Source organism: Phalacrocorax carbo, chromosome 5 (genome assembly GCF_963921805.1).
Source record: "Phalacrocorax carbo chromosome 5, bPhaCar2.1, whole genome shotgun sequence".
NCBI classification, from domain to species: Eukaryota; Metazoa; Chordata; class Aves; order Suliformes; family Phalacrocoracidae; genus Phalacrocorax; species Phalacrocorax carbo.
In genome coordinates, this window is record NC_087517.1 from 71,442,102 (window position 1) to 71,464,186 (window position 22,085).

The window sequence follows — 22,085 nt, forward strand, 5'->3', positions numbered from 1 at the left end:
GGCGGGGCGGGGGCGGGGCGGGGGCGGGGCGGGGGCGGGCGGGGGCGGGGCGGGGGCGGGGCGGGGGCGGGGCGGGGGCGGGCGGGGCGGGGGCGGGCGGGGGCTGGGGCCGCCCCCGGGCACGGCCCCCCCCGAGCGGCGGCAGCGGGAGCGGAGACATGCCGTACCTGCTCATCAGCACCCAGATCCGCATGGTGAGTCCGCCCCGCCGCCCCCCGGCCCCCCGAGCCGGGCAGCGGGCGCTGCCGGGGGTGGGGGGCGCGGGCGGGGGGCGCAGCCGCCCCCGGGACGGGCCGGGACCGGCGGGGACAGCGGGACGCATCGGTTGCACCGGGCACCGCTGCCTCCGGCCGCCCTTGCCGCTGTCCCGGGCCGGGCTGCACCTGCTGGGGCGGGGGTGGGGAGGGTCTGGGGGCGACGCCCCGCAGATTTGGGGTCCCCCGGCAGGGCCCTGCTGCAGCCGGCGCCCGATGCGAGGTGTCCGGCACGACCGCGCTGGCACGACCGCCCTCGCACCTCCCGGCCCCCCAACCCTTCGGCGCTGCGCAGGCAGCAGGCGTCGGGGGCGAGGGGAGCCCCTTCCCCCCAGAACCCGCCCCTCTCGGACAGCGAGAGACAAAGCGAGGGAAACTTCTTGTAGGGTCCCGGGAATGTCAAAGAAACTCATCTCTCGCCACGCATCCTCGCTGTAGGTTTTCCCTCCTCCCCGAATAGCCGTTTCACGGTGGAAAACGCCGCCGGGGCCAAAGGGCAGGGCATTGGCGGCAGCGGGGCTCTTGCAGCAGCCCAGGCGGCAGCAGGGACCTCTGGCCGAGGCCTGGGCTGAGAGCGCAGCCTGTTATTCTCCTATAAAGGCATAAAGGAAACGTTACTTCCTAACGATTGCAGCATCTGTGGTCCACGGAGCAGGCACTGCTGACCTGCCGTCAGCCGGCACGTCCTGCCAGGGCTGCAAGAGCAGAGCAGTGTGTTTGCCTGGGCTTTTTTTTCCTTTTCCCAGCTCGAAGGGGAGCTACGCACCTGACAGGCAAACTGGGACATTGTGGTTTTGCGATAGGAAGGGGGTAATGGTGGAGAAAGCAAACCAACGCGCTGGCAGGAGGTTGGTGAAAGGCGCTGCTGCCGTCGTTGAAGATGTCCCGTTACACGCCTCGAGCCAAGCAAGCAGCGAATCGAGGCGGACGCGTGGGGATGCTGCGGCACCCACGCACCTGTCTGCAGTGATATTTGGTGTTGTAGAAGTTGACTGAGTGATTATGGGCCGAGGTACAGAAAGCGCCGCGTGGCTGGGGTTCGTGGCCCTTTAGGGAAAGGCAGGAAGCAGGGCGGGCTGGATTATCGTAGCTCAGCACGATTCCCCCCCCCAGAGACTTTGCAAACTCTGCTCTTTAGCAGGGCAAAGCAAACATTTCCAACCTGAAACGTGGCACCGAGCCGTGGCTGGAAACAGCCCGTCCTGCTCCAGCAGGGGGTGGTTGACTTTGCTGCTTTTCCCTGGCAGCAGCCGGGGCAGTGACAAGTTACCCCATCCCGTGGCACGTCTTCCTGGGGGTCTCGGTGCTGGGCTGCGGCAGGGGGGCTGCACGGGGAGCAGCGAGCTGAGAAGGTGCTTCCTCTGCTCCAGTTTCTGTCCCCTCCAGCCCTCCGGGCGGCAGAGCGTGCTGCATGCTTGCACAGCTCACTGAAATGTTCGATCAGAGGCGCTGCGGAAGTGTTTCTACTTGGGATCTGATGGAGGCTCATGGTTTACGCACAGTTTGCCAGCACCAGTTTGTAGATAGATGCTGTCAGGGAGGGATTTCACCTGCCCCGCTTTCCCCCAACCAGCTATCTCAGCCCTCCCAGCCAAGCAGAGACTCCCTGCTTTCAGACTGTCCGGCCACTTCGTCGCTACGCTCACCGTGGGTCGAGGTGTGCAGTCTCCCATCCTGCGGCGCTCGCTCCTGGGACTGAGGGCTCCACACCGCAACGGCGGAGCACGCAGCCCGCAAACCTCCACGTGCGGCCTCTGCTCGAGGCTCGGGGACCCTTGTCCTGGCCTGGGGCTTTGCTTTCTCTGGGGGGTGATAGAGAAGAGAGGGGTCAAAAAGGGTCTGGGTGATAGTTAATATATTTCTGAGATTATTTAGGGTTGAGCATCCCTTTGCATATTATAAAGTGTTGATAATAGTGTGATGTAGGTGCCAGTGGATGGGGGACGTCCCTTGGGAGAAGAGTTTCCACTTGTAAACTTTTCCTAAGTAGCGTAAGAGGAGACTGGAAAGGAAACAATTGCTCCACCTATTCAGATCAGTTAAACTCGCTATTTTCAGGGATAGTACGAGGGTGCAGGGGTAGGTTTTGGAGCATGGGGCATCTCCGCATCCCGATCAGTGCAGAGCGAGGCGGGTGGGTTGTGGGGCCCACGACGGGGGTGTATGTGGTGTCTCTCCCTGTCACCAGCCTCGTAGCTACGGGCGATGTTCAAGGCTGTGTTTTCTGGCTCTTCCAGCCTCGGTGTCGTGGGGCACTGGGTGCTGCCCCCCCCGGCTGCTCCCTGGCTGTGCTGGGGGTGGGCTGGGAGGGGGTGACCGTTGCGGATGTCACGTCGGCGCTGTCATTGTCTGCCGTGCCCTGGAAAACCTCCAGCCCAGGAATATCTCATAAAATAACGCTTTTGGAGCAGCGTGCAGCAACGTCCCCGTCCCCCCATATGACGTGTGGGAAGTCTACCTGATGGCTCCGGTGGTGAGATGACTCACGTCTCCGCCTGCCTCCCCTCAGCTCCTCCGGTCTCCTGTCGCTTCCAAGGGAGCGTGACTGCCCCTCGTCATCCCATGGGTGCTCATCTGCCCCAACCACTCCGTGGCACCTCCCACCCCGATCTCCTCACCCTTCCTGGCTAGTGGAGCCATTCCCAAAGCTGTCTTCTACCAGTCCCTGACCGGCTGGGGATGCTCATTTCACGGTGAAACACACAGATTTGCTGGTTTTGCACGACGAGGCTGTGAGCAGCACCTCGTTGCTGTCCTACAGACTTCCCAGTGGCGGATCCCGGGGGACCAGAGCCACCGTGAGCTCAGCCAGCAGGTGGCCCTCCAGGAGCAAAGCCACCGAGGTCCTCTGCTGGGACCGGCCGGTGGCTGACAATAATTCCCTTGCCAGTAAAGCTCCTCCTGGAGCTGCCCCGGGGAGCGGGGAGGGGGTCGGCCTCGCTGCCGCTCACAGCTCACCGCTCTGCTGCCTTTCCCTGCAGGAGGTTGGCCCCACCATGGTGGGGGACGAGCATTCGGATCCCAGCCTGATGAGCTACCTGGGGGCCACGAAGAGGAACATGCTGGGGAACCACTTGTAAGTCCTCCTCTGCGACGTTTCAGGCCCTCCCTCCCCTCTCCGTGTTTTCCTGAGAAAACTGGGAACGAGTTCACTCCTTGTATCCCCATGGCACCTTCCAGCTGCACACTTAATCCTGGGACTAGTTTGATGCTGGAAGGGCACACACGTGTCCTTGCCCCTGCCTGTTAATGCTCACCTAAGGAAATGCTGCCTGATATTTCAGTTAGTTCTTTCTTTTTTCCCTTGCTCTGACCCCATTTTAGCACCTCACCCACCTCCTCCCCTCTCCTTACCCTTTATACGCTTGGGATGCTCTGGCTGTTACCCGACACATGCCCTGGCTGAAACAAAACAGGCACAGTGAGCATTTGAACCTTTCTGCGTAACTTTCTCTGCCTTTATCCCACCCTTATTCCTTAAACACAAACCTCCTGTGTCTTGTTATCATTCCCAGCCCTGAGATGCTCAGAAGCAGCTGGCTCCAGCCCCTCCTCTCACAGCCTTGCTCCGGCTGTGGCCTTTTTCAGTGCCAAGCTGCCCAACATGCTCAGCCGCAGCCTGTCCCGTCCCGTCCCACTCTCTAGTGCAGTTTGAGGTTTCTCCCTGTCACCGAGCATCCGAGCCAGCCTCTCGCGACAGCTCCTGAAGCTTTTCCTTGGGCTGCTGAGCCCCAGGGTTGGAGCTGCTTCCCTGACCCCAACCCATTAGCCTGCGTGTTCCCAAGCTGTATATATTTGGCGCTTCTCCACATCCCCGTCTCTCTCTGCCCACACCGAGTTTGACACCAGCCTTCATCGAAGCGGAGACGTTACCAGCATGTTCTTTACATCTTGGCCCACTTCTTTTTCCTTTTTTTTCCCCGCTTGATATCTCACATCTTGTTTTTTTCCAGGGGGGGAAAAAAAAAAACCCAAACCCCACAAAGCAAAACAAAGCCCCAAATGGGAACTGAAACAACAGAGAGGAGCGGTTAGGTTTCTGCCGAAGCTTGCCCACTCGCGCCATGGCGCAGAGGAGGAGTAGGAGGAGAACCAGGCGTGAAACAGAAGGGGCCTCTCGGTCCCAGTATGTTCTCAAACTTCCATCGTCGGAGCTGGGAAAACCCACCCACGCGGTACCAGCCTGGCAAACGTCAAGGTCTGGGTCCTCAACTCCTGCAGCGTTAAAAACCTGAACAGGGTGGGAGACTGTGAAGAAAGGGATGAAAAAAAACCCACTGAAAGCCCCCCGTTAAAGAGAAACCCTTCCAAAGGCAGACTCGGGCCGCTGCCAGCTCCCCCCGCCTGCGGGAAGGCTCATCTCGGGCCTCCCGTCACTCATCTCCCCGCCGAACAGCGCCGGGTGGGTTTGCCGGGCCGAGCCGTCCCCACGCTGCTATTCCCAAGGCTGTGGGTGGCCGGGAGATTGGCAGCAGCGTCAGCTTCATGCTGCTGCCTGCCGAGCGAGCGCGGGAGCGGGCGGGAGTTATGCAATGAGGGAAGGGAGACCCGAGCGGGGCGGCGGGGGGAAAAGAGGAGGCTTCGAGAAGGAAGCAGCACTGCTGGCTCCTGAGAGATGGGGCAAGGATCCCTGGGATTCGGGTGGAAAAGGAAGGCAAAGAGAGATAAAACGCCTCCGTGGTGGCAGCCGGGAAGGAGATGCAGCGTTATAAGGAACCAGGGTCCCACGCTTTGCTTGTTTGGGAGAAAGGACCCGAGCTGTCTGCGCAATCTCACTGGTGGATTCACCACCCTTCTTCCCTCCCTGTGGCCTGGAACATTTCGAGTTCCCTCTTGCCCCACCTTCGGTATGGCTCGTGCTAGACCCAGGGTAGCTCCGCTGCATCCCCGCGGCGCGTCTTCCCCGTTTGCGCTTGAGCAACAGGGGGTGGAGAAAACAACCTGGCTGGAATGTGGCTGCTGACACCCCCGAGAGGCACGGCAGCATGCCAGCGGGGTGAGCCCCGGGTGCCGCTCTGCCGAAAACCCCAGCCAGGGACGAGCGCTCCGGCACTTGCACCGCGGCCAAGCGGGGCTTTCCATCCACCCGACTGCAAGGCGTTGCTAGCAGTAAACCCGGCTATGGGACGCCCTTCCTGCAGCACTGTGGGCCCCAAAACCTTAAACGTGACCTCGGAGGGAGCCTGAAAGAAAGGGTCTAAGCGGTAGGGACCTGCTGGGGCACTGTAATATGCAGGTGAAGTACTTAATTGCCTCTAATGAGGGAGAGCACCGCTCCTGTTACGCAGCTCTGCACTAGCTACTGCACATGGCGCGCAGGCATGCACTGTCCCTCGCCCATCTGATGTGCCCAGGCAGGGCCCCGGGGGCGTCTGGGCTTTAGCAGGGGGGAGCCAGGCTCTGCCCCAGCCTGCGCGGGGCCGAGGACCAAAAGCCTGACTCCTGGCTGCTGCAGAGGAGGGGATTCTTCTGGGCCCACCCAGGTGGACGTGCACGCGGGGATGACTGCTGGGCACCAGCCCCGGCTTCTCCTGTAATTATAAAGGCCATCGGCACTGTTTGGTCTTACACGGAAACTGAAGCCTCTCTGTCAAATCTGGGGAGTTGAGGTCTGAGGCACCTGCTAATACTTTAATTTAGCTGTTCCCCGGGGCACAGGCAAACCCCATCCTCGAGGAAGATAAAAGGGCAGCTGGGCAGGTATGGCTAGGAGGTTGTCTGCTGCGTCGCGTGCGGAGGACGCTCCTGCCCAGCTCAGTCCCATCCCCGTGCACGCTCATCCGGGCCCTCTGGCTTTGGCTCACCTGGGAGGCAGGGCAGTTGGGGGTCACACACTGAGCGACGTGCAAGTGCAGAATCCAATCTTGGGTGACTTTGCTGGTCCCTGCTGGCATTTAGGTGTGAGGAAAGGCTTTGCAAATGTTCCTGGCCACTCCATCCCGATTCAGACCGGTTGCACACGGAGACGGCGGCGTGTCTGACAGGCACTGCGTGTAATCTTTTGTTCCACGCAATACAGAGCTGTGTTTAAAGCCCTGGGCAACTCGGCTTTCCTGCTGCTTTTAGTTCAGCAACTTGGTTTTTTAGGTTCCTACAAATAACAAACAATCCCTGCCTCGGCTCCTTCCTCTGCATAAAGGGAATAATATTTACCAACCCCAACATGTGAATCTGAAGGGTACGAATGTGGCAAGCCTCCTGGAGAAAGCATTAAGTTCAAAGACACTTATAATAATACACATTATCTTTACACCACATCTATAATTACAGCAAAGTATAGTCTGTCTTGAGACACCGAAAAAAAGCTTTCACATCTTGGTGGTGTTTCGTGCTTTAAAAGCACTCACCACTCCATTAATGTTTTGCAACCTTAGCAAGAGCAACCTTGGAAATGCTTTGCGATTTTTTTTTATTGTTATTAGTATGAAAATCAGGAAAGTCTTTGTTAAGGTGCCCAAACAAGATCACCAATGATCCTGTAGCCCGTCATTATCAGCTTATCTGGCACAGTGAGTCATCTGAGAGCTAAACTATCATGAAGCTTATCCCATCTGCTTGAACAAATACTGCATCCAAAAAGACTGCGTTAAAGGAACAGAAAGGCTGCCAAATCCAGCGCTGAAGGTTACGCTTGCCATCTCAGCTCTGCGCCTTCCCCACCTAATTCAGCCCTTTTTGTGCCCGTACTCCGCAGTCACCGTGCTTGCTTTGCGGTGGGAGCAGCCTCACAGCCCTCAAAGCCTGCGGAGAAGCAGCCTCAGGGATGGACAGCTTCTGCTCCACATGCACAGAGCCAGCAGAAACCGCGCAGGAATAAAAGCTGGACAAAGATCCCCGGCGTCAGTCCCCAGACAGGCACTGCACGCAACTGCACGGAGTTGCCGGGGCAGAGAGGAACCTGTGCTCCCCTTATTTGGCAGCTCTGCTGAGGACTGATGACTCTGGTTTTTCAAAAGCTTGGTACTTGGCTGAAGGCAGCCGGTTTTTCCACCCCACAAAATTCACGCACAGGCTCTCAAAACCACCCAATTTACAGACACGCTCTGACATAGGTAAAACATTGGTGTCTCATTCCTTAGAAACACCTGAATCATTCTTCCCTGCCTTGCAGAGATTATCCACTTTCTCCATGAATTCCCATCTGCAAATACTTGTCAACCCTCTCTGCTGCAGCTTCAGCCCAGTTAACCGAGCAGCACATGGCCTCGGACAACCAGTCCCCAAACCAGGTTTCAGTTTAACACGACCTTTCCCCTTTGGACAGGCTTCCTCCTTGGTTCGGTAGCCATGGGCTTTGGCCTTCCCCCTCCGATTAACCAGGACGTTGCATCGCACAGAGAACACGCCAGATGTAGTCGTTGCAGCCTCTTGTATTGGTTTAGCAGTGATGCAGAGTCACTTCCACAAGGAAATTCTCGTCTCTTCCTTCTCCACCTCATTTTATTTTTCTCTCTCCTGCTTGCAGCTGGGAGTACTACGTGAACGACGCACCGCGGATAGTCTTGAACAAGCTGGAGAGCTGCGGGTACCGGGTGGTGAGCATGACAGGCGTGGGCCAGACGCTGGTGTGGTGCCTCCACAAGGAATAGCGAGGAAGGCTCCTGCGTTCCACCTGGACGAGACCCTGCTGGGAATCATCTCGCACAGGACCCACAGCAACCTTTTCCCCCGTAATTCCTTTCTGTCCCAGACTGCAGGCACTCGGGCGTGGGGGGGAGGAACGGTACAGAGGCAAAACCTGACCCAATGGAAACCTGCCATCCCTGCCCTTTCACAAGGCCAGGGGGAGGAAGGTATGCCCAGTCCAGGTAAAATCAGGCATAGGGAACAGATGGCTCACTCTCTGCCTTATTCCGAATCTGGCAAATACCATCTCTTTACGTTTTAATCATCTATTTAGCATGCATTGGAGGAAGCTCAAGTAACAGCCTTGTCTGCCTGTTCCTCAGGGCCACCCCAGAGAGGTACGTGCTGAGCCGTGAGTTCAGGGCATGCCTTCTCCCCGGCCGTGGGGGCAGGCCAAGCACAGGTGGCAGACTAGCTCGTCCCTGAAACGTAAGCGGGAACTGCAAAGCCCACACAGTCCTTCCTTCAGCAAGGCTGGCTCCTCTCCCAAACGGGACTGTGGCTAGCAGCATCACGAGGCCTTCAGCCCCAAGCGTGCCATGGGAGCATAACACGTTCCTGCGATAGCCTTAGAGCAGCACAGGAAGCTCTTGTGAACGTTCTGGGTATGGGCTCTGTAATCTTAGCAGCAGCAGCTGCAATGCTGGATTGTTTGGGACAGTATCAATCCTGCTGTAGGGGTAACACCAATAAAACATTTATCCAAAGAGACCAACATCTTTCCGTGGGTTGTTTTAAACAGTTGTTACCAAAGCTTTCAGGATCCACAGCTGCTGAACAAGCTTTCAGGAATTAAAAGAAGCTCCAAGCTATGGTGTTCTGACCTCTCACACCCTATCCTCTGGGACGGGGCAGCTGCTCTGAGTACACAGACTGACAGGTTAATGCACTTACTTTGAAGCTTATGCAGCTATTTTTCCCCCCATTCTGAAAAAGAATGAGGGCTGCAGTCACTGAGAGTTTGTATTCCTACACCAGTTTAAAAAAAAGGAGGTTTATTGACTTAATTTAAGAAACAGCTTTGGAAATGAAGAATGATGGGGTGGGGAGAATCCATACTCTCATGTTAGGTGTGAGACTCTTCCTCATCTTCCCGCTTGAGCTGTTCAATGAGCTGCTGCCTCTCTGCTGCTTGGCGCATCCGCATCATCACCAGGCTCTCGTAATCCCGCTCCGATACCGCTGACGCCTAGGAGCGGAAAACAAACACAGCCCGTCAGGGACAGGGTACACCCCAGCCCCCCCTCCATAAACCACACTCACAACACGCACGCCCGAGTCAGGAACGTGGCTCATAGCAGCGTGACCCCACAGAAAGCAGGTAAGGTGCAAAAGCTGCCTGCCCACAGAAAATAGCCTGCTTCCTAACAGCGTTACCGACGAGACAGAGCGGGCCAGACAGGGAGCCTCAATTACCCTCTTGCTGCTCACGCCGAGGCTGGATGGGGAAGCACGGCTCGCCTCGCTGCAGCTGGTTGATTTGGATGACAAGCTTGCTCTGCAAGTGCAACGCTGGTGCACAAAGTGCAGCGTGCACCTCAGCCGTTAGAAAGGCTAATGCCTTAAAAAATATCAAACTTTCCTGAGGCGTAGTCATGGAAGTGGCTGCAGAAAAAAAAAAACCCAGCAGGTACGTTCCCAAACCTGACACGAGACTGTTTCAGCTCTCAAAAGCTCTTGGAGCCTTTCTGCTGTGTGTGGTAGCAGCTGTCACGTCAGCTACACGGTGATTGCAGACTCTACCTAATAAATGTAGGCAGCAGATGACAGCTGCTACCGCAGAGCAAAGTGGTGGTTTTGGCACTCTGCTTTCAAAAAGCGTTTAACATTAGTAGGTGGCCTTACTATTTTGGATGTATTCGAAGCACTGCAGTGCTTGGAAACATCCATCTCATTTGCTTGACAGTTCAGGTAGAAATAAAAGCATTTTGACAGAAGGTGAATGGAAAAAAAAAGTCTCACATTCATTTTTCTAGGAACTAGATTTAGTGGTGATTTAAGGACATCTTAAATAGAAAATAGAAGGGATGAAGAGGCAATAGGATCGCTAAATAAGATTCTGCGTGAAAATGGGGCAAGTGCAAATTTCTTGTCACGTGCCGGCAGAGCGGCTCCTCCAGCTGCAGTGTCTAGCTGCGAGGCCAAAACAGAAGCCCACAATAGATGAGAAGCTTAGACTGGGAAGTGAAGGGACTATAATGCCATAAATGGTATCTGCATGAATGAAATAACCTTTCAGTACCGCGCAGCACAGGCTTTCACAGCGTCCGAGAAAGCACCAGACTGTATCAGCCTTCAGTGGCAGAACTAGGCTCCTTCAAAGTTCCTGTCCACAAACCACAGATACCTACTGTCATTTGCCTGGCTGAACGAACTAGCCTACATGAGACTCATGCAGATGAATCACCCGTACAAACCTGAATTACTACCTCACACTCTGGATTTAAATTTAAAACAGACAAGAGATTATTTCCGGCCTCATCTGGGAGCCCTGCTGATACACCAAGCCATCGGACGCGGCAGAAGGGAGAGCACCAGGAGAAGCAGCAGTCTGATTCAAGATGGGCTGCAAGTCAATATGCACATTGACACCGCTCAAGCAATCCGGGCGCCTCTAAGGGAGCTTGCTTTCTCCTCAGGCAGAGTGTGGGCCGATGCTTTGCCACTCTACACACCTACTTCCTGCAATCCTGGCAATTACCAATAGTGTAAAACCCAGTTTCTGACGTGGCTGACTCAGCAAGGGCTTGGCTCAAAACAAATACATACGCACAAGGAACTGCAGCCTGGGAAGCAGTGACAGGAGGCACATGAAGAGAAGGAGGCATTGTGGATTTTTAGCATTCCAGGTCCAACCTGGCTGAGTCGTCCCTGGACTTGCTTCTTCCACCCTCCCAGCATACCGGTGAATGTGGCGGTCACGGTTCTCCAAGTGCTTCAGCGGTTTCTCCTCTCCGCCTCCTGGACTCAGGTGCTGCTCCGACACAGCGTAAGTCTATTTTGCGTTCAATTTTCCTAACTTTTGTCTTTTACATCTGCGTTTTGTTGCTTTTTAAATTTCCGTTTGACTGTATTTCTTCGGTTTCCTTCAGTGTGACTGAGTCACCATCTCCCTAACCACCCACTGAGATTTTTATACTGTGCCCTTCACCAGGAAGGTGCCTGGTTACCATGGCACCGAAGTGCCCTTCTGTTCTAGATGCTAGATTAAATCTGTTCTCATGGTGACTGTGTGCTGTTCCTATTCTTCATCAGCCTGTTTCGGCAGCACAGATTTAATATGCTCAGACATCGCCATTCCTTCTCCACTGAAGGAGACTCCTTAATGTCTAAGACAGGCCAACACAGGGACGTAGTGTGAAGTTTGCATTTCCTGCAATACCAGCCTCTCTGTTTTCCTTCCAGCTACGGGAACAGGGAAGGAAGAGGTTGTTCCTGTTGTGTGGCTTGCTGCTGATCCTGCAACTTAAGTCCAACACCCAACCGTGAAGAGTCAGCAGTTCCTTCCTTCTCGTTGCCTTTCATCAGCATGGATACTTGGCGGAGAGGGTCCCTTAAGTCCACAACGTTCTTCAGACGGTTCTCCCTCAGGAGGCACAAAAAGCTGGGCAACCAAGTCATCATCTTGAATCAGAACAGCCACACTCTGGACAGCGATGGACAGTGCCAGAAGAGGGAATGCTTGAGGGATCTGAAGGACAAGTCTGATTACCTGTCATGTCAGAGCGAGCAAAACCTAGCCAAGGCACAAGCACCTCCCAAGCCTCCCCGGCTGTACCTGGACAGTTCTAGCTGCCCTAACATCATTGATCACACAGATTCTCACTCTGACATCTCCTTTTCTGGTGCTACTCATCAATACCACAAAGCCACTCAAACTCAGTTCCACAAGGACCAGGCTACAGACTGCGGGACCTCAGAATTCCCAGGTCCCCAGAATGGCACCACTCTTTCTGACCTGCCTGATCCCTTCCTGTCCTTCAAAGTGGATTTGGGGCTGTCACTTCTCGAGGATGTTCTGCAGACCCTCAGGAAACAGAATCCAAGAGATTACACCATCTGAAGGTATTTATCATTTAACATACCACATTTACTTACTGCTGCTGCCAGTTTCTCTAGTCCTAGCGGGATGAAGGTTACTGCAGCACTCCTGTTGTGCGTGGCCTGTTTTGTTGTTCTCGCCTTACCCACCACAGACTGTCCTTGTCCTTGCCAAGCAGTCCTTTGGAGCAGAGCTCACAGGCTCCGTGCTCAGATGAGAGCACTGTCTGCCGCAACCTCGTGGGCAAGTTTCCATTCTCCACGCTGGGGATTCCCCACTCTTGACTGAGCATCTCCTCCTCATGGAAGAACGGCATTGTTTGGCAAAAGACTTGTTATTTTGGGGATGTGGCTGTGACACTGCGGAACACGGACAGAAGGGGATATGGCATACATCACTTGTGGATAAGCAGGCAGCTTGCTAGGAGGCAGTAGCGTTGCATCTCAAAGCCATAGTTACGGCAAGGGTCAAGAGACAGACACTGGTGTTTCTTCTCCCACCACGTTCAGATGTGAGAAATCAAAGCTGTTCCTCCTTTTTTTTTTCCTGTGGGTGTCTTTTCCCCTAACTCAAGTGCAGTTGGCACTCCCAGCCTGGAAACAGGTAAGCATCCATGTAGGCTCGTAATACAGCAACAGCAGTTTATTTGTCATACTAGCAGGAGAAGAAATGTCTCTAGATACTGCTACCTGAAGCATGCGCTGATATATCAGCTGTACAGATATGGAAGAATAAATGTATCTGTGACTGGAAGCGTCTTGTTGCCTCATTTCATTGGTAGCAAGCCAGCCAAAGCCCAGGCACCAAGAGCACAGGTCCTGTATCTGTAGTGACCCAGTCCTATCCTCTCTGGTGCCACAGGTTTTTATGAGGGTGGGGAAGCAGTGTGGCTCTGCTCTTCTGGGCCGGGAGAAGGCTAGAGCTGCTGGTACTTTACCTTCCCCCAAGCAGAGGGCACACGGTTCAGGTCAAGACCCAGCGCTGGACAGTGGGAAAAGCTGTGCCAGGCTGAGAACACTTTAGGCAGTATCAGGGCAAAGTATTAAAAGGACAATGCAGAAACTTACTGGGTCACCAATTCTTACCTTTTTCATAGTTGGATTAGATACTAGGGCTCTTTTTAAAAAATAGATAAAACCTCCACACACCCAGAAAACCATAAGCTTTGGAAACTGGCTACAGCAAAGTGCACGGAGACATTTCAGAGGAGGCACAGACGGCTCAACCTTCTAGATTCACATCAGGCGGTAAAGTCAGATAATATAAAACAAGCTATGAAACCTCAAAGGAGCTTAGAAAAGATGCAAGAGTGCCAGAAGGCTTTTCTCAGCACTTTAATATGGCTGAATGAATGGCCCAAAATGAATGAGGAGCACTCCCAGGGAGATCCCACTACTAACGGTGCAAGGAAGACCTTCCCAGAGCAAGTGCTTCACGCTGTTGTAGTAGCAAGGTATGCCCTTCACAGCACTGTACAGCTGTTGTGTGCTTTGAACCATTCAGAGCTGCAGCAATCAGTCGTTGCTCTCAAACAGCCTAGAGTAACACTACCAATCCACAGCTTTTGTAATTCAGGCGTAGCTCGCCTGTTGGGCTCCCGCAGCTCTCCAGGAACTGCTGCACAACATGCACCCGTTGCTGTAGAAGAAAGCAAGTCAACCAAGACTGTGAAGGCAAAGTTATCTTGCAACTTACTGCCTCCTCACAGCACCACTTTTCAACTATCAGCCTTGCTTTCACCTGGGAACTGCTTCCAGCGTCCCCCGCTCTCGTTAGCGTGCAGCTCTCCTTTATGTGAAGGCTCTGGGGCACAGCTCCTGGCTGACTACCCCAGGCAGGGAGCAGCCACAGCTCTGAAGCGGACGAGTAGCGACTGCGTTGCCATGAGAACGCTGCAGGTCTTTGGCTGCTTTCTGAAGCAGAGCAGGGAAGGAGCTGCATTTGCACAGAGTGGGAGCAAACATGGGTGTGGATCCAGACTAAAATAGGAGCAACCCAGAGGGAGCAGCAAATAGGAAGCAAGGGCAGCTTAAGTCAGAATGAGGTCAGTGCAGCTTGAAAGCAAGAATGCGGACCCTGATAGCTGGGAAGCCAGACTGGGTATGAAAGGATAAGGCAGGGAGTAGGCTGAGGCAGTGGGAAAAGATATCTGAAAGGGCTCATTTTACATAGTCTAGCGCTGAAGAGCTGAGGACAAAGAATAAATCAACTGGAAGCAGTACAGCCAAGAGAAGCTATTACCACTTTACACATTTTGGAAGCATCCTAGTGGAAGCAGCAACAGGGTTTGGGGAGGGTCTGGAGTAGGAACTAGAAAAAGTGGGTACCAGAACAGCGTGCCAATCTTAGCTGGGACAGCACGGCTGCAATGTAATCAAAGAAATTGCAGCTGCTTGCACATAAAAGCAGAAGGAAGGACAGACAAGCATCAGGAGTGCAATTCTTGGGAAAGGATGCAAGTGACTGGCCATAACTCCTCACTATTTTGAGAGCTAATATGGGACTGACGAGGCAGTGCTGGGCAGAAGTGAGTCACCACCTCCACACAGCACGAACACCATTTGCTGCTTTAGCCTGCTCTCCCTTGCTGCTCCACCAAGCTAATCCTTCACAGCAGGCAGACACTGCAGGTCCACACTAACAAGCTTTGGTCATGGAAACAAGCCAAGATAAACCCAGTCAAAAGCCAAGGCTTTTGAACCCATGGAGGCAAGAATCCACTACCAATTGCACCAGCAATGCTCTCGGGTATGAATGAGCTCTTCAGAGCCAGTTCTCATTCTCTACTAGTGAGAGATACTCAAATAAACTGGATTGGATTCTGCTTTTTTCCCCCCAGTTTGCATTCTAACACTCTGGCCACCTCTGTGAATCTGCTGCATCTGCAGGACTCTCACTGGTTCTACACTGTGCAGATCTGCCTGGCTCCTGGGCTACGATGCTACAACTGCCTTTGCCTGAGGTTTCTGGGAAGCCATGCTGCTCAGGCCAGGCTGCTCAGGCAAAAAACGCGCCTCCCAAGCGCAAACATACAGCCCTAAACAAAGCTAGGATAACAACATGGCATTCTGATGTATAAATGCACCCACTCTAACATACTTAAAAAGTCAGGAGAAGGAATGTACTGAACAATCTCAAGCTGCTGAAATATTTAGGTAGAGAACACACATAAGGCTGATTGAGACACAGACTAAGGGCACCTGTAGAGCAGGAGGCAGGAATCCTCTCAGCAACTAGACCTTTTTGATCTTTATACCACAGGGAAGGAGGAGCGGGGGAATAAGTGTCACAGGAAGTTTGAACTGGAACTCAGATAACCAGCAAAGGATCTCGGGTCCCTTCACAGCCAAGGAATTACTAACTAGCTCAGAAGACATGCAGAGCACAAGGTAAATCCTGTGCTGTAGAGCTAAGTGTAATGTAACATGCTTCATAAGAAGGGGACGCAGCTCCCACTCCAGAGGGCCAACAGGAGCAAGGGGTAATGGAGAGCCAGGAATGTACTGCAACATGTCCTCAGATTGGTTTCTATGTTTTAGCCACCAGATGTTATTTCCTCGCACGTGTTGTGTGATTGGAATACATTTGCTATTCAAGAGCAACAGCTTCAGAGGGATTATCTGGTGAAATAAACCGGAAGCAGCTGAGAGTTAACATCTCACACCCAAAGTAACCACACGGGTAAAGAGGACCCAAACCAGACAATAAGGTCTCTACAAAGGTATTTAATTTGATACTGCTTTCTCTTCCCTCCTGCAGACCCTAAGAATATAGGTTTCCCTTCAGCAGTGAAATTTCACCCTCTTGTGAATGCAGTGAGTAACCAAGCCTCTCTAAAAAAAGCCTTCTAGGAGACCCATTTTCAACCAGCTATCAGCCAGAGGATTCCCACAAAGTATATTAGAAAAAAATCCAGAAGAATGGCATTAGAGGCTTTGGGCTGAGCAAGGAACATCCTTGTTTTTCAGTTGGAAGACAGAGTGAGATTGTACAAAAATCCAGTCATCCAAATAGCTTCTGCTCTCACTGTGCTGCTACTGAGCCAAAAGGTCCTTTAGAAAAGCCACTGCTTCAGCACAAAGAGGCTCACCAGAAAGGCAGGCCTTTCATTAAGAGCTTCTGTTCAGCTCTTCTGGGAATCAGCATATCTTACCATAAATGCAAAGCACACTGTTAAATTTAGGTTGCTATAGAAACAGATTTAAATAACAGCAGCCTATGTCTCCTTACCTGTGAAGTCCTGGGCTGACTAGTGCTATCAGAAAGGACAGTGCTGGGATTGTTCCGGGGCTGGCCCTCCAGCCAGGTAATCTTTAGAGGATTATTTATCAGGCCAACTTCATTCTTCACAGCCATCTCCTACCAATGAAAATATTATTTCGTCACCGTCTGAATTTCAGACCCCACTCCCTCACAGGTCACTAAAAATCATGAGAGTTTTTCCACCTCAGCCTGGCATCTAGGGTACAAACAACAAAGATTTCACAGCTGCCCTACATGAGAAGCACCCTTTAAGGTCCATATCGGCACCAAGCATAGATAGAACACATCACTGCCAGTACTCTTGCTAAACAGGTCACAGACAATTCAGGGTATTTTTAATATTTATGTATATGAGTGAAAGAACAGGCGACAAGGAATAGACACTCTTGTACAGTGTAAGATTAAGTTGATGGAACTACTAAAATTAAGGGCAACTGATGATTTCTGTTTCACAGCCACATGAATTATTATAACTCATAGTGAGCCAAGACATTTTGATTTCTTCTAAACTGCAAATGCCTGACATAACCTCTAAAACTCGTTAAGCCCATCTCCACAATGGGTAGTTCACCTTCAGTGAGAGCTGATTAAATGGCTCAGCGTCTGCTTTATAAAGCAGTGTCTCTGCTCAGCCTTTTACATGCACAGCCTGCTTGTTTATGTGCATGGTCTGCTTCGGGTTTATGCCTCCAGCTTTACCACTCCCTTCATGCATCTGTACCTTTAGACTCTCATTACCCTTCTCCACTGCCTTAATGACAAGGCAGCATCTCTAGGCCATCAGCCTGCTAACCCTCCCCTTCTGCAACACCCCCTCTTGCCCACTCTCCACGACACACATCTGGGGGCTCCGCCAGACTTACAGCAGCCTTAACTGTAGCAAATTCCACAACTGCACTCCCAGTCTTCCTACTTGAGATCAACAAATTGAGCACATCACCATACTGTTAAAACAAAGGAAGAAAGAAAAGTTAATTACAGACCCAGATGTCAAATTCATCTGTGGAATGAAGGCAGCAAACCCATGTGTTTTCAGAGACATGAGGCTTGAGCCATCACCCTTTCTGCCTTGCATGATGCTTCCAGTGATCCCAACCTGTCATGATTTCTGTCCCCCCAGGAAATAGTTCTGGGGAGACATGGAACTAGAACCTTTGCTTCCAGCAAGCCCTAGTGCAAGAGGGCTGCTCAGCTCAGTCAGAGCTACAGGAGAGACTTGCACAAAGGGAAAATAAAGACCACATGCTGGGAGTAATCAGATCACAGGCTTGTCTATGCCTGTCTCTGAACTTCCCACAGCAGCTAATGCATAGTGCTTGGAGGGAAGGCAAAAGTGCACCACAACCACACAGCCAGTCTAACTTTTATACAGGCCACGAACCACTCAGTGGGAAGAGTCTGCAGTTGCTCTGTTCCAGCCAGAGTCCCGGCTGGGAACAAGACAGAGGTGCTAGCTGAGGAACAGTTCACTGCTACTGGATCTCTCAGAATAGCATGAGTGAGAAAGCTGGACAACAGAGGGGAAAAAAACGAGCCACTCCGGTTTACATGTAGCTTCCCAGAATTTACTATCCTTTCTTATACCAGTGAGAGCAGGGGAAGATCAAGTAGTAGGAAAGAGTCAGACAGGACCTTTTGTAGGATCTGCAACAGAACATCTTCCGAGTATCCCCCTCTCGTCTCATCATCTTTACTGCATTTCCATTTAAGCTGGGGAATAAACATGAAAAGTTAATTTTGTCCATTTGAACATGTTGCCCCATTCCATGCAGCTCCTGCCACCTGCACATTAACTACATTTGCTATTTACAGCTACGCTCCAGAATTGCCAAGACACTGATTTCAACATCGGAATGTGCAAAGGGAACGAATTATTTAGGGAACAGGGACAAACAATGCTTACTGAAATAAAAAAAGACAACACTTCAAAAGCAAACTAGTGGCTGTATCAGGGTAATAAGCAGATGTTTCCCCGTGCCTAGTGCAGAGAAAACTCAATTTCAGGCTCAAAAATCTGGACCGGGCAGTAGGGAAAAGGGTGAGGTAGGAAGGGTATTTGAAAGGCAGTGACAGGAATTGTTCACCCGCATGACACACATTAGATAGAGGAGCTTCACCTCCACGGTACCACGGGACATGCCGCTTCAGCAGAGCTCAAGTCTCCCTTCTGTTCCCCAGAGCTGCATAGCGTTCTGCCAGTTTTCACCAAACCCCAGCTTTATAAGGACGTCTTACCTTGAGCTTGGGAGTTATTCCGCCTTCGGCTCCGTTTCTTTCCTGCTTGCCTAAAGAGGGGAAAGCAAAAAAAGATTGAAAGGCCATGAGTGAAAATCCCTTGGCTAAAGACCATTTAGCACAAAATTCACCCCGAGAACGTACAGATGGCAACAGCAAACACTTCTGGATTTCCACTAGACCGGTTCAGACCCAAAAGGCTTGTGCAACACTACCAGCACGAACTGTAGCACAGACCGAATATTGGACATCAGCATTTTTCCCTTCTACGATGCCCAGACTTGCCACAATCAAGGCTAGAAACAGCTCAGTAAAAACACAAGCAGGAGACCTGTTAGATTCTGCAACATTTTTCCCTGCAAGAGGGTCCTGTCGGTGGGAACAAGTGTGGAAAAATTAAGGGCAGGCAAAAAATTAGGATAGCATAGCCTAAGAATCTATTCCGGCCTTGCAACTAAGTACTTTCCAGTGATGTGCTCCTGTTGCAAGGATCCCAGAGTGTTTTATGCTATGCAAATGCTCAGCCTCCTTCCCAATTCCAATAGGTGAAATTACGTTAGGAGAGGCTAGGGTGAGCTGACTGACTTACAGTCATCCAGGAAAACTCTGGTGGCCCCAAAAAGAGTTCCTGCATCTGGATCCCTGGTGGGTTTTTTTAAACTCTTCCATCAGTGTTTTTGCTGTGAGAAAGCGACAGATGCTACACTATAGCCTCTGCCAGAATGAGAGGGGTAGGAAGCACGAGGAACTAAATCCTGCCGTTGAACTGACCGCCTCAACAGCACTCTAATTAGTTCTGAAAAGAACAGACCTTTCTGAAACATAAAACTGTATTTTAAGCCCACACAGATAGAGAATATGAAGAAAGGCGATTCATTACAGAAACGTCTGGATGGGAGCGAGGTTCAGGAATACCACAGGATGAGGTTCTGCGACCTCTGAGACTCTGGAAAAGTTTCACCCCCCCCCGCACGAAGGAGACTAACTACAGCTACTGAACAGCCCGTGAGAATTAGAGGGGGGCTACTTCAGGCATGACAACTCCCTATTGCTGTACGGCAGCACAGGGTACTGATGTTCTCCAGTTCGGTGCGGTGCTCGTCTCCCGACAGATTTGTTGCTGGTCTTTGTACCAACCTGGGATGAAGCCTGGGTACGCCCAAGGAACACGAGAAATCCAGTTCCAGGAAGGAAAGCCTCAGCAATCATAGACTATACAAAACTCTATTCTCCACGCCAAGTCTCTTTTGGGCGATAGGTACTCAGACCTTTCAGAGGGACACAGACGTAGTTTTTTGGGGTTTTTTCTTTTTTTCCAAACTTGAACCACTCCCTACTTTGCGCCTGCAACACTGACGGCTTTCACTGACGGATGAGCAAGACTTCAGGCTCCCTCCAGCACAACTGTGGGGCTCCACATCAGGCGATCTAGATTCAGTGCTTTACAATACTTATTGAAAAGGAGCGGCAATGTGCACAAGAGCAGCACGATGCCACGTAGAAGAAAGCAACCCCACAGAAGTACTACTCTCGACTGATCCCCGCACAAGCAGGATCCTGTCTACGGCACCGTGCCCCAGTCAGAAGGCTGCACCTGCGCGTGAGCTCTGTCTGCGGAAGAGTTGGAGTCCCGCGTGCACGTAGTTTGGCCGAGGGCTCCAGTCCCGTCTGCTCTCACCTTGGACATGCTGCTCTCTTTCAAGCCGGATCTGTTCTTCAATGAGCCTCTGCTGCTCCTGAAGCTGACGGGAGCCTTCTTCACGCAGGCGTATTATCTACGGCAGAGGTAAGACAGCACAGGTATCTCAGGGCACAGTTCCACAGCTGGCCCACGCCACCTAAAGACCACCAAGGAGAGCTTTTGCCTTACGCCCATCTCCTGGGGCAACCTCCTGCCACTTCCCCTGTGACGGCTCCAGCGCTCGTAAAATTGGAGCCCTCGCGTTCCTAGTGACACAGGCCCCGTCAGCCAGCGTAAAACCAATGAGCTGTTGATACCGCCTGCTACGCAAAAGGGCAAGGGCAGGCAAAACATGAACCCCGAGACTGACACATTTGCCAGACTGGATCCCTTCTACAGGCCACTCTTTCACAGACCCCGTTAATCCAAAAGGACTGCTATACATCCATTTACTGCCTCGCATCACATGCTTTTCATAACGACTGTAACGACTTTCAGCAATTCTTCTCAAAAGAAGCAGAGAAATCTAGGGATTTATCATTACTTCTTGTTCTAATGTTCTCGTTATCCTGATCTCCTCCTCTTCACTCTCGCGGGCCTGGGCTTCTCGTTCTCTGGCTTCAAGGTCTGCAGAAATAAAATGAAAACAATCCAATGAGAATTTTCACTGCTGACCAGAGGCGGATGGAAAGATCACAAACTTGGCTGCACCCACACCAGTTTCAAAGTGAAGTCCTGATACCTCTGCCGCCTCTCCCCTGCCCAGGCACATCAAAGTATCAGCTGCCTTAATAGTCAAATCACCTAATTCCTTCCCAGAGCAGAACCATCCCCAGCTATGACTCTGGCAAGAGATTTCAGATGGCTGCTATACTGTACTGGGCATAAAGAAACCACAGCCATCCCAAATGCACAACAGATTAATCAGCGGTGAATTCCTGCGGTAGGAGAAATGCAAACTCCCAGCTAACGACCACTTCAAGCCAAGAGACAATGAAGTTTTGACTTTATTACCAAGCTTCACTTTCTTTCGCTTCTCATCAAGTTTTTCTGTCCTTTCCGCAGCTTTCTTCTTAGCCTCTCTCACTTTGTCATACGCCGCCTGTCAAAGGACCAACACAATAGTGTGAAGCTATATAAAGAAGAGAGAAAACGGAAAGCAGTGAATAAAGGCAAGATCAGATATTGAAACACTACGCAGAGGTGAAGCATTTCCTGCTTCTCACTTGCATTCCTCCTAAAAGTGTTGGAAGTTAACACAAATACCCTGAAAACATGAGAAGGGGCCCAAGGATCTCCAGATGGGGCCCAAAAGGGTGAGGAAGCGCAGCAATAACTTCAAAGTGCATTGGAGAGAAAGTCTGACCCCTCTTCAGAGGTGGGAAGAATATTTTGGTTTCCTGAACATGCCAAAAGTAGCTTTAGAAGCTTAGAGCTAAGTTTTACATTAAAAAGGTCCATTTTATACGAAAGATTTGTTCACAAGACAGATATCTGACTCACATGAAGGTATTAGGTCAAAGGGCATCAGAACTCATCAGCAGCAATAACACATCAGTATTCATTTTGCACTAGAGACTTAAGAACTGGGGTACACTGGCAATTTCACTGCCACCTGTTTCAACAGTTGATAATCTGTTCATCAACCCACACAGAACCTTTCTATAGTAGGTAAAACATAACCCGGCACAAATTCTCAAATATTCCTTTTAGAATAGTTGTTAAGGAAAGCACTGCTCTTGTTTAATAAACTAGACAAGCTGATCTTTTTCCTTCCTGCGCAGGAAGGGTTTGCTAAACACTTTTTTTCCCTTTAAAATGTAGAAGCCCAAAAGTGTTTGAATGCCAAAAGCTTAATTGCCCCTCGGAGGGGAGGTTACAAGCTTTGCCAGCGTTTGAAAAGAGGAGAGTTATTTCATGGTTTTAAACCCTATCCTCTAAAATTTTAATACGCCTTCTCTCCTGAGCTTTTCTGGATAGAGTT

At 51.6% G+C, this 22,085-nt stretch overlaps 3 protein-coding genes and 1 long non-coding RNA gene across 7 annotated transcripts in view; 2 read left to right on the top strand and 2 right to left on the bottom strand.

The window, feature by feature from the left end:
- The first annotated feature begins 86 nt into the window (after positions 1–86).
- On the top strand, positions 87–8,591 carry GCHFR (GTP cyclohydrolase I feedback regulator). The gene is made up of 3 exons (XM_064453143.1): positions 87–194; positions 3,236–3,330; positions 7,720–8,591. Exons 1-3 carry the CDS (start codon positions 159–161, stop codon positions 7,841–7,843), a joined length of 255 nt encoding a protein of 84 aa, XP_064309213.1. The 5' UTR covers positions 87–158; the 3' UTR covers positions 7,844–8,591.
- On the bottom strand, positions 194–3,240 carry LOC135313591 (uncharacterized). The gene is made up of 4 exons (XR_010373186.1): positions 2,873–3,240; positions 1,901–2,056; positions 1,021–1,703; positions 194–846 (listed from the first exon to the last, which is right to left on the bottom strand). It is a non-coding gene; the product is annotated as an uncharacterized LOC135313591 (long non-coding RNA).
- A 265-nt stretch (positions 8,592–8,856) lies between the features above and the next one.
- DNAJC17 (DnaJ heat shock protein family (Hsp40) member C17) overlaps positions 8,857–22,085 on the bottom strand; it is a 29,085-nt gene continuing 15,856 nt past the window's right edge. For 2 of the 4 annotated variants that reach the window (XM_064453138.1, XM_064453141.1), the window contains 8 exons: positions 21,116–21,203; positions 20,646–20,728; positions 20,099–20,195; positions 18,421–18,470; positions 17,818–17,895; positions 17,049–17,129; positions 16,153–16,281; positions 8,857–9,069 (listed from right to left, as the gene is read on the bottom strand). In XM_064453138.1, coding sequence (XP_064309208.1) covers positions 8,947–9,069; positions 16,153–16,281; positions 17,049–17,129; positions 17,818–17,895; positions 18,421–18,470; positions 20,099–20,195; positions 20,646–20,728; positions 21,116–21,203 — 729 coding nt within the window. In that variant the 3' untranslated portion in view covers positions 8,857–8,946. The remainder of the gene's footprint in view (positions 9,070–16,152; positions 16,282–17,048; positions 17,130–17,817; positions 17,896–18,420; positions 18,471–20,098; positions 20,196–20,645; positions 20,729–21,115; positions 21,204–22,085) is intronic. The other 2 variants (XM_064453137.1, XM_064453139.1) reach the window with 1 other exon arrangement.
- On the top strand, positions 9,065–12,654 carry C5H15orf62 (chromosome 5 C15orf62 homolog). Its single transcript, XM_064453142.1, has 2 exons — positions 9,065–10,869; positions 11,286–12,654. Exon 2 carries the CDS (start codon positions 11,410–11,412, stop codon positions 11,941–11,943), a length of 534 nt encoding a protein of 177 aa, XP_064309212.1. The 5' UTR covers positions 9,065–10,869; positions 11,286–11,409; the 3' UTR covers positions 11,944–12,654.

Excerpts from the sequence above, each read along its gene's own strand:
- GCHFR (XM_064453143.1), top strand. The coding sequence starts at position 159 with ATGCCGTACCTGCTCATCAGCACCCAGATCCGCATG. Across the intron at positions 195-3,235 it reads TCAGCACCCAGATCCGCATG|GAGGTTGGCCCCACCATGGT; the intron begins GTGAGTCCGCCC and ends CTTTCCCTGCAG. Across the intron at positions 3,331-7,719 it reads AACATGCTGGGGAACCACTT|CTGGGAGTACTACGTGAACG; the intron begins GTAAGTCCTCCT and ends TCCTGCTTGCAG.
- C5H15orf62 (XM_064453142.1), top strand. The coding sequence starts at position 11,410 with ATGGATACTTGGCGGAGAGGGTCCCTTAAGTCCACAACGTTCTTCAGA.